This window comes from Alternaria infectoria, assembly GCF_024043175.1.
Source record: "Alternaria infectoria strain BMP 0036 chromosome Unknown scaffold_7, whole genome shotgun sequence".
Taxonomy (NCBI): domain Eukaryota; kingdom Fungi; phylum Ascomycota; class Dothideomycetes; order Pleosporales; family Pleosporaceae; genus Alternaria; species Alternaria infectoria.
Window position 1 is genome coordinate 201,719 of NW_026250696.1, and position 11,050 is coordinate 212,768.

General features: G+C 51.5%; 2 protein-coding genes across 2 annotated transcripts; one reads left to right on the forward strand and one right to left on the reverse strand.

Moving 5' to 3' along the window:
* Window positions 1-4,252: 4,252 nt before the first annotated feature.
* J4E92_004948 (uncharacterized protein) lies at window positions 4,253-6,040 on the reverse strand (the record flags this gene model as incomplete). Its single annotated transcript, XM_051496332.1, has 1 exon — window positions 4,253-6,040. One exon carries the CDS (start codon window positions 6,038-6,040, stop codon window positions 4,253-4,255), a length of 1,788 nt encoding a protein of 595 aa, XP_051353052.1.
* A 3,579-nt stretch (window positions 6,041-9,619) lies between these two features.
* On the forward strand, window positions 9,620-10,781 carry J4E92_004949 (uncharacterized protein; the record flags this gene model as incomplete). The annotated part of the gene is made up of 1 exon (XM_051496333.1): window positions 9,620-10,781. A coding segment is annotated over one exon (1,162 nt), but the record flags the coding sequence as incomplete, so codon positions are not given.
* Window positions 10,782-11,050: the final 269 nt, after the last annotated feature.

Here is an 11,050-nt window from a genome sequence, read left to right on the forward strand (position 1 = left end):
ACACCGGTCGGTGTTTGACCACGAGCGCAAGTCTCATCTGAACCCCCACTTTTCCGCCTTCGCCGCCAGTGCGGATCCGGTTCGCGACCGGATGGCTACTTACGCGCGAGACACAATCGAGAGCCCTGCATATATTGGCCTGTACTTCTTTGCAATCACGGCGGCCCAATTTGCTCGAGCATGGATTGGCGATGTATGACGCACGCCTGAATACATGCGTGCTATACCTTGGCAATGTCTGAGACACCCATGGTTGTTGTGCTCCAATTTGCTAGCCGGAGCCTTTGCCCGCGGTCCTATGTGGCGGTGCTTCGGCGCAACGAAGATCATTATATCACAGGTCACCTTATCCGTCACCTTGTTAGGCAATCCGTGATGCGGTTGCTGTCACAAGACACGTAATTGTGAGGTTGGTGGCAGGCGTCGCTGATCGCTTCGGACGCGTTCTCTGGTGATATTCTCTCGGCGAATAGAGAAACGTGGTTTAGAGTTTGGTCCCTAGAGGAAACGCCTGGGACGGGAACAGACGAGGTGCGTGCGTGCCTCGTAACGAGTCGGGGCTTTAGCATCAGGGTATCCCTGCTCGGTGTCTTGGCGGGGGGCTTTTGTGGAGGATGCTTGGTAGTCTGATGATGCACAATAACTCCACGCCTTGAATATGCACGCGTTTGCTGGCTGGCGAGCGGGAACTGCCTCCATGACATCACTCTCATGCACCTTGAATCCTTCGCTGTGTAAAGTATGGCCGACGAGCACTGTGGGCGTCCCACGGCGCGTTTACAGCGTGAAGATTATGCATCTTGTACACCGCAACGCTGTGACTACGCTAGCTGGTCGATGTTTGACCTGACCGGACGGTGGCTGCGTCTCCCAGGTCTCCTAATCTTAAAGCTGCAGCTACGGCACCTATGCACATGCAAGCAAGACACCGCTCCCACTATGCACGATGGCGTAGCCATGAAAACCATGGATAAGCGAAGGATAGGATACAAGGGCTTCTCGAAGATTTCCTGCTGCAGGTTAGTGAGGCTTAACGGCGCGTAGTGCACGCTACTGCAGGTTTTCATGCATTTCGTTAGTGCGCGGGCAGGCTGATGGTGTAGGGATCACCGGATTCCCCTTTTGGGGGCCAGCACCTGCGGCTCCGGGGTTTTGCCGTGAGTTGGGCGATGAAACGCAACACGCGTAAAGTAGGTGTGAGATTTGTGGTCTGATTATGACGTATGGATCTACTGCTTTGAGCTTTGAGATGATTGTTTGCGGACCTCTGTACAGCCGAAATAGCCATCGCATCCTAGTCCTGTGATATGTCTCGAATAATCTTGCGTAAACTTCGTTCCAAAGTGTGACAGAAGTTTCAATCCGCTAGTGACCTCTAGCTTGGCCAACGGAACAGTAGGTCAAGACGCTCGCGCAAGGTGTCTCAGTACCCTGTTAGACCGTATGTGGAAGAATGCACGAGATAGTTTGATGCATGGCAACGTGCATACCTCGTGGTTGGGCTCAAGCTAAGACATTGTCCAAGCAATTGATAGTTGCACTTGCTCCAGAGTACTCACTATGCTTGCTGCCGATCCATCGCCGATACCAGCTTTTGCAATCCCCCACGGCATCTCGATGGCCCATGCAGGCATTTGCCGATAGTCGAATTCAAAATGCAGTCTGGAAACCGAATGGCCTTTGAGAACTAGACACGAGGCTGTGTACGCGGATCAAAGTATACTGTTGAGCGCCTCGGTTCATGTCGCATCTTGCCTCAGCTCTTGCTTTCACTGACCGCCGCAACGCTGGGCGCTGTCGACAGCGTGCGATACGACGGCCACGGTAGCCGGTCTGAGCTTTACCAGCCACCCCTCCACATCCCGCTTGCCCTGGTGGTGTTGAGAAACACGTTGCCGCGCTAATGGCTACCTGCTTCCGATTTAGCCGACTGCCAATATCCATTACACCTTCGCGGGCAGGCTGAGGTCGTTTCGTATCAACCGCAAGCTGTTATCGCCGACCTTGTTGGCAGAGAGAGCGGCCAACCTCGGTCTGAGTCTGCGACTGGGGTGGCGATGTCATCGCAAATCGGTGATTTGATGAGGGGTGTTGATCTTGGGGTCGCGGTAAGTAAATTGGCGGGTCCCTGAATCCCAGTTAGCTGGTTGGAAAGATCTATCCGACGGAACGATGGAACCGGAGGACCGTGCGTGCGTCAGCCAAAAATGTTTTGTCCTGTTGACATGTGCTTGGAACCGGGCCGGGGTAGGGGAGTGGGTGGAATGTCGCGGGCTCATAGTGTTTTCGCCGTTGTCGCGGAATCAACCGTGGGCATGCATGACATACTCTAGTAAGACCGAACCTTGAGGGGGGCAATCTTCACCCTCGAGGGAAAAACATCCCCTCCCCCGGTATCTGAGACGTGGGATGTGGGTGCAAAGGTAAATCGCGCCGCTTGATACCTGGAAAGTATTGACGAGACGGTCACACGATAACCCTGTCGACGTTGGTGAGATCCATCCATGGATGCGAGGGGTCCCATGACGTCACCGCAAGGAATCCCGCAGCTCCCCACGTGCAGCTTTCATTTTGCAACCCTCGGGCTGCAGCGCAGTTCCTGTCGCCATGATGAAGACGTTGAGCTGGTATAACGGTATATGCCGGTCTCAGGCCGACACCGAAAATATTGCGAGGCGGCAGCGGTCGAGCGGCTGGACGCTGCCGAAGTTCGACGAGCTCGTTCGGCGAAATGGGGATCTTTAAGGTTATTGGAGCTTCGCACCCATGAAGCAAGAGAAGTTCTCAAAGTGTTGAATCTGGATTCGAAGGCGTTGGATAGTGTTGTGTCCAGTATGTGTTGCCATATTTCGAGATGATCTAGGTAGGGCAAGAGCGAGGCGGGCAAGGCTGAGAAGACGTAAACGAACCCGAATCCGAAAACTGCTATACCGCCGCTGAAGGAGAGGTCCTACTCATACTCCTGCACTCAAGTCTGTCGAACATAATTTAGGTACTTCGTAGCAGCTTCTAACTCCGTACTATCTCTGTCTTTAAGTCCTCTCGCCAAGACTAGGACTTCAACGTCACTTCGACGTAGGAGTTATCTGACCCAAAAAAAAAGCAAGTAAGAGTAGGATGCAGAAGGTTTCAGAGCCCAAGCCGCAATAGTATGCAACAATGCGCATTCCCACGTCTCACTCTCGCTATCAATCCCAAGTCTCCACAAGAATTTCTATCATTTTCGCAATCTCGTACATCAACCCAGTTGCAAAACGTACAACATCAACTCACCACATCGTGATAGCCCGCCCATGTACTACCCAAAAAGGCTAGTTGCCGCCTGAAATACCAAGCATTGATCAACACCATACCTTAGATCTAAGCCAACACCGGGTATCGGCAATCTCGCAGCATACACAAAGAAGAAAAAGTCGTACGTTTTACGGCTACGCACACCGGCAGAGCTGGAACGGCCCTTCCGCCGCAATCAATCCTTCTTCTTTGGGCCATGTCATCGCTCCACTTGCGCATTGATCGGTGAGGAAATTTGTTGTCGCCACAATACGAAAAGGCATAGCGTTATCCCGTACGCTGGGAGAAGGAGAATTGTTTTCTGGATAAGGCCTGGATCAGGTAGAGGTGCAGCTGAGACCATAGGTGGTGGGTCTTCCTCGAATACATCATGTTCCTGAATACGACATTCGAGACGAATGCGACGTAATGGTCCCATGGGAAGGGCACAGGACTTACTTGATATTTTCTAGCTCAGCACTTTAGCTGCATTCGAGAAGGAATAGAACATGCGTTAGAAGCTGCGTTAGAAGAGCCATTCGATGGAGCGGAGTCATGATGAGGATGGTCCTCCCCCTCACCTGTTCCATGGAAGTACGAGTGACAGTACCAGTATCGCTTTCGTGTGATCAACGCACAGACACACATGGCATTTAGAGGACACCATCAGAGGAATCGCATAGACATCGGCGTCTACAGACCGACAATTATTATTGCTATCATACACAAGAGTTGCGGCGCTTGCGGCACGGCATGTACGCCGAACTGTGGACCGGCGGCAAGTGTCCGCCACGGACTCGCCGCTAACCACGCTGTAGTACCCACATAAGGGCCCTGCTCAAACGAGGCCACCTCTGCCATCCCTACTCTGTTATTCTACGGCCACGAGAGAGGCTGGATCCTTCTGTGGGACGCATCTTTAACCTAGATATTGACTCGCAGCGTCTCCAGCTTCGTCGATCATGCCCCCTGCGAGGATCTACGCTTCTTCTGTGGGCATTCTGGCTGCAGGAGGGCGATCAGGGTCTTGCGGTATCGTGGCGCTAGCGATGTCCACATTGGAGTGACCCTGCACTTGAAGCTTGTTGTCAGCTGATGTAGACGTGTTCAGCTCCGAGACGAGGTCTTCACGCTCCGCGGATGGCTGTTGCAGAGATGTTCCTGTCGCGATAGCCTTCTCTGCAGCAGTAGGCGTGTTTTGAGTTGACACTCCAGGGTCTTCGCGCACAGCATCCTCCTTTCGCGCTGGAACTTTCTCAGAATTGGGGCGAGCATCTGAGAGATGGTCTAGGTCTCGCGCACTTGCGATGCCGGTATCCTCAAGGTTGCTTGAGGTCGGTCGCAGAATTCGAGACCCAGACGACGCCTCAGGTATCTCAATTTCCGGTGCATCATGATCTGTGCATAAGGCATTCTTCCTTGGCTCGAGTTGCGATTGGTCGTTTCCAGATACGACTGTTGGTTGAGACTCCACACTACTGGTGTTTGGCTGAGCTGCAATACTCTGGCACATCGCCTCGCTAGTCACTTGCATATCCCTGTGGGGCTCCTCGTGGGGTGTGGCTGGCTCTCGTACTTGATCGGCGCCCAGTGCCGCTGTGGTTTCTGTTCTGGGAACAGCGTCATGTCTTCGCTCCAGACCGTCGTCTCCAGATGCGATGATCTCCACCCGACCTAGATCTCCGTCCGAATGATGATCATTTCCATGTGCTGTTGTTGTGGTATTCGAGACGAGGGTAGAGTCACACGCAGTCTCTGGGACATCATCCACTGCACTGACAAGCGATGGCTGTTTCCCTTTTCGCAAGGTGCCCCGGCCCCGTCTACTTGTCGTGCCCCGAGCTTGCACTGATTCCGCGCTTGTTCCCTTAGCTCTTCGTGCAAGTCTTGCTGCACGAGCATCTTGAGGAGCATCGTCATCCTGCCTCACCTCTACTTCTGCATCGGCCTCCGGTGTATCAGCTTTCGATTTCCCTGCAGTTGCGAGTTTCCGCAGCTGCGCCCATGTCTTTGCTTTTTCGCTCTGCTTTGCAAGCTCTTCCTCGCTCAGCTCAACCCATTTGGCGCCAACTTTCTTCGTACCGGTGAACTTCAGGAAGGTCAGACCCGATCCACTAGTGTCCATGTACTCGGAACCCTCAGGCGGCGCATTTCTCCCTCGCGCGTACGTTTCGCTCGGTCGGTGATACTGCTCACTGGTCCTGTAATTCTCATGGAACTCGACTGAATCGGAAAATTTGAGCCGCTTGCGTGATATCGAAGCTGATGAGCTGTGCGATCGTTTAGGCGATGGCCTGAGAGACAGCGATATGCCTTGCTGTCCATGTGGTGCTGTATCGGATGATTCTCCAGACCGCTGGGTAGTAGGCGAGTGTGATCTTCGACGCTTGGGACCATCTATATCTTGTTTGTCGTCGTTGATAGAGTCCCCTCCTCCATGGTCCTTGTTCTCCGGGTGTTCATTCTGCGCGTCTCTTGCTGGTCCAGGCGCTTCGACAGTCATCAACCAGTTGTCGAACTCCATATGAGCCCTCTTGTGGTTGTCTCGCGCGAATGATTTACTGATTGAGTCGCGCTTGTTTTCGAGTACAGCCCATTCAGTATCGGCTTCTCTAATCGCGTCATACAGAGAGTCGAATCGCTGACATGTGCTGCATCCTGCATGGGAGGCATCCGGTGAGGTCGTAGGTACAAGTCCAGTGGCGGATACCACAGCGAGGACTCTAGCACATGATTTGCACTTTACAGAGTCGTATTTGGAGGCCATCCGGGTGGTATTTGGTTGCGAGAGTGTTGAGTCGCTGGAGTATGCGCGTTCGATTGGCACGGTGTGGACGTGAAGTTCGCGAAATTGATGAGTAATGAATGCGTGCACAGTTACATTCGACTCATATATGTGCGAGCGCATTGATTGTAGTGGTAGTGGGGTGAGTAGACAGATGGTGATGGAAACAAAGACGCGACTGTGGAGATGTCACGTCTGCAACGAGCGCGCGTCGCCCTTTGACGCCTCTGCAAACAAGTGTCGTATTATGTGAGAGCAACAATCGCAAGGGTCGCATTGAAAGAAAAGCAATAGGATCGAGGCGAAAGACTTTGTTGTTCAGAGCAACCGCATCGTTGTTGCCTCGCTATCGATAATCCCTGTCGGTAGTCCCCTTTTCGCACGTCCACAAACAGCAATCGCGATGCTTCATCTTCACCTCACTCCACGCCGCCGGCCATCACCCTTTGGATCTGTCGCGTACGTGCATCGCCTCAACATCTGATGATGTCCTTGAGCTGCGATATTATACAGACCTCACGCTGTTGCGATGAGGCATCCGACAGCTCCGCCAACTAACAGTAGCAATTACGTCATCGGAAACATTTGCAATTTGAACACGACTCCACCACAGCCCTTGATCTCCAGGACTCAATCAGTTGTACTCCATCATGGCCGATGATCGCAAATCATTTCCAATGTGTGAGGTGTTCCACCCTCGTTATACATATGTCTTTTTACTGCATCCAATCGATCTTCAAGGCTTCCAAATTGTGAGGTTGACAATAGTTTGCGCTGGTCTACCATCTTTCATTTGAAACTCTTCGTAGCCTCCAGTCTATCGAGAGGCGTTACGTTTATCTTATCGTCTACCTGTATCCCATCCTGGAAACGGAATCGGATCTTACGTTCGAGTGCGTTGATGGGAGCACCATTGTGGAGTAGCGCCTTTGCGCAGTCTGGCATTGTGAACGCTGCTCCAGCTCTCACCATGCGCCTGACGATATTCGAGATATCTGGGGATTGCTGTAAGGCGGACGCAAACTATCCAAGGCTCTCAGATTGGAACGCTTTGCTAATGGGTCGTCGTCCAAACTTACGGGTACAGTGGACTGATGATCTTCCACGATACGGTCTCGCATACAATATTGCATCGTAGCTTTGAAATTCATCTCATGTGTACAAAAGATAGCCTCAGAAGTATCTACCGGTCCCAAACTGCAGATCGTATGCAGCCGAACTCTTTGCCTCATCAGCCGGACTTTCATCATCAGTTTTACTTCGGTCACCCCGACCATACTCGAAGTCACCCCGATCCTGCTCAAAGTCGCCCCGACCCTGCTCAAAGTCACCCCGACCCTGCTCAAAGTCACCCCGACCCTGAGATGCGACAGTGATACCATAAGGGAGATATTCTGGACTGAGGAAGGTCTCACGAGCTCTAGGGGTTTCTGGAGATGGTCTCCAATATACCTATAGTCTCATTAGCCCGCATGTAACTATAAGAGTTTTCGGAAGCGAACACCTACATCATCCGTGTATGTCGGACGGCTGTGGGCTGGCTCGTCTGCAGATGCACGCTCTGAACGTGAAGATTCCGATAGATGCTCAGTTAGTACTGCGGAGTGTCGTTCACGAGACAACGTAGAAGCGAAGACATCTTATCGAACTCGTCAGCAACCCTTACAAAGTTTGTTCCTATGTGGTTATATTTTACCTTGGTCTTTGGACCTGCGTGATCTTCGTCGAGCCTCGTATTCAGATATGTCCTGCGCAGTCGCCACCCTCACGGTGTCCGATTCAACTACTCGTTTCACATCCTTCAACATCGTTTCAGCTGGGATCATATGGAGATATGATCTTGAAGTATTGCCTGCGCATACTACGCCACATAGCTTTCCTTCTCGGACGACCCATGCGCCCGATAAGCCACGGCCTGTTACTTTGATTAGCGACCTGCCCGCGCATCACAAAGGCGAACTTACCGACGTTCGCAGTGAATTTGACCATCTTTGTGTGAATGAAGCCACCTTCCATAATGATAGAAGCATCACCCTGTACCATGTACCCCTTTGCTGGGTGTCCATCGCGGCTTGTGACGACCCACACATCTCCGGCGAAGAGTTCAGATGTTGGTATATGATCTGCGACTGTTTCGATGTTCTCACTGTCTTCTGTTTGGTATCTGTTGGATAAACTTGCGAGCGATGCAGGGTCTATCAGGGCAAAGTCTGCAGCTGCAGCGCAGTGGGCGCCCCTGGCGAGACGGACTCCATCAACAAAAGCGTCTCTTACATATGAGTAAGTTTTTGGAAATGGCGATGCTTCCCATTTGAGCGTATGCGACTCTCCGAGTGGTTCACTGACAGTGAGCTGAGCATCTGAGACCGCATTCACGATAGCGTGAGCGGTTGTCATGGCGAAGAGACGATCACGCACGACGACCAAACCGCCGATAGTGGAGTAGCAAGTAACAGCTCTGTTCTGCGTTTGCACCAAGAATTTAGCTCGCGCACCACAAATGGTGTTCAAACTGGAGACGCCGTCCTGGATCTCGAGAGAGCCCGTATGTGGTCGCCCTGTTCGTTGTCCGGACATGGCATTCAAGACCCAGAGATTTGGTGCGTTCAGAGAAACATGAGGCTTTTCCAGATGTTCCCTGCTGATAAAGTTCTGGAGGACTTTACTGCCCTTGATTGCTTTCGCGACAACTTTCCTCAACTGCGGGTTCTCGCACTGGATCCAAACTGTGGGTTTCAACCGTATCGTGGACCCTGTTTGCTGTAAAGAATCGCATTTAGCAGCCATACATAGCATGATATCTGTCAAAGATGTCCCAATGATTTTGGTAGTTGTAGTTGCCTGTACCAGCTGGTGGCTGAGCTGCTCTCGAACAAGCCGAAACCGAGTATACAACTCTTGTGGAGGCGGAACTGATTCCATCCTGCCTACTCTGTATCCATCTATTTCTTCGGTGTCTGCCAGAGCTGCAGATATAGTATGCTGGGTAGTGGATGAAGGGATGTGTCCATTCATCATCGTGATTCTCGAGGTAATCAATGATATGCTTAGGGTGAGCAACCTCAGAATGCATCTACTACCCCCTCTGTATCCTATTAATCTGATTTTACGATCAGTAGTCAGAGGGAAGAAGTGAGTCGACGTCCTGTAAAACTGCTAGAATATGCTGAGTGACATGTGTCAGCCTTGTCACAAAGTCAAATAGGTATACTAGGATTAGATTCTGATTTGCCTGGAAAAAGACATACACACCATGTGCGGATCTTAGCGACTTAGTTATTGTGTGCTCTTCATCAGGGAGGTTGTGCAAAGCTTTGATGTAAGGAAGGACTTGAGCGCTTTTAGCTGAAGGAGTTGGTGGCTTGACATGGTAAGCACTAGTTACCTTTCCGGTGCAGCAAAGGCGAGCTGAACTATAATGATCTGACCGGTGTGAACTGTGTTTGCCACCTCAAGATGCATACCCCGCCATCAATGGAGACGTGGCTCGTCTCGCCACCACAACCTAGCTATGCTGCCTCACTATACATAACAGTGATGCATCCACGCTCTCGCAGACAGGCATGAAGCTAAGATGTCACTGGGTAAATTGAAGCTTTTCTCCAATGCTCCTTGGTTTGACACGTTGAGGCTTGCAACCGACAAAAAGTGTGAATTGATCAATGCCTTTTGGCCTCATCTCAATCTAACACAGGGCGACTACAACGATGAGAACTACAAATCCTTGCTCAGCTTCTGGGGAGAGACCTTACAAAGCCTGATGAGTCATCGTAAAGAGTTCGCAGTCCAAGATTGGGATGACCTGCGTAAAATAGTGGTTCAAATAAGATTGAACCCAGGCAACAAGAGAAGGGTACTGACGGATGAAATAAAGAAAGCTTATCACAAGCCCAGTGATGAGGAGATTGCTTGCTCTATCGAGCTTGTGGTACAACTTTGGCTGGGAATCCGAGTTCACTCCACTCCACCTTCCCTTGGACCAGTGAATCTCAGAGACACCCAAATCCACTGGCCGAACGACCAATCCTTTGAAAGTATGGTTACAGGTCCGTTCCTCCGCGGCACCAAAAAAGCACAATCTGCGGCCTACTTCCTATTCGACGATTCCTTCACAGCCGCGGCATTGAAGAAAACCTGCCGACTCAGGATACACTGGACCGACAGCTTGGTCGACCATCTGAAAATGGAAGGAACCAGGGGCAAAAGACAGCTCTCCATCTTCAAACACAAGATCAGCCTTGTGAACCATCGCAATGAACCGAATGCAACAATCATCCCGGCAGATGTCTTGGACGAAACCATTCGCACACTCGATCTACTGTTTCCCTTTGGCGATAAGCCAACGAAGACTTTCTTGGAACACTCACATGTTAATATGGAGATACTGAACCCTTTGGAGTTACCGCGAGCAACCGAGCTAGACGAGTTCCTGTACTGGAGGAGCCGTCTCGCTCAACTGCTGAGTCTGTTCCATGGACCACCAGAGACTGTACGTCAAACTCTAGTAGACTCCAGGAATATTGCCCAATTCGCGACCATTTGGGTGGCTATCTTCGGTGTCTTCTTCCTGACAATCTTGTTTGGCGTCCTCTCGACTGTCTACTCGGCCAAGCAGTATAATGTCGCCGTCGAGTCATACCAGCTTGCCCTGGCGCAGGCCTGCTGCCAACAAACATCCCCACTGTTACCCATCTGTGCCCAGTCGACCGCAAAGCTGTGCTGAGATCGGTCGATACCATGAGTGTAAAGGCGCACCGCGGCATCCAAATTACGAGACAACCCGGCATTCCAAGATCGAGGCTTTCTGGGGTGAAAATCTCATGGAGAGGGGGAGAGGGCAGGGCTTTGGTTTCTGCATTTGCGACATCTCACTGAGAGGACCCGCTGGTATGGCGCTAGCATGTGTCTCGGAAGTTGCCAGTGGCGCGTTGCAGGTTGCTTGTTGGATGCTTCCTTCATTATTGGGCTTTTTAAACGGCATTTGGTGATGCA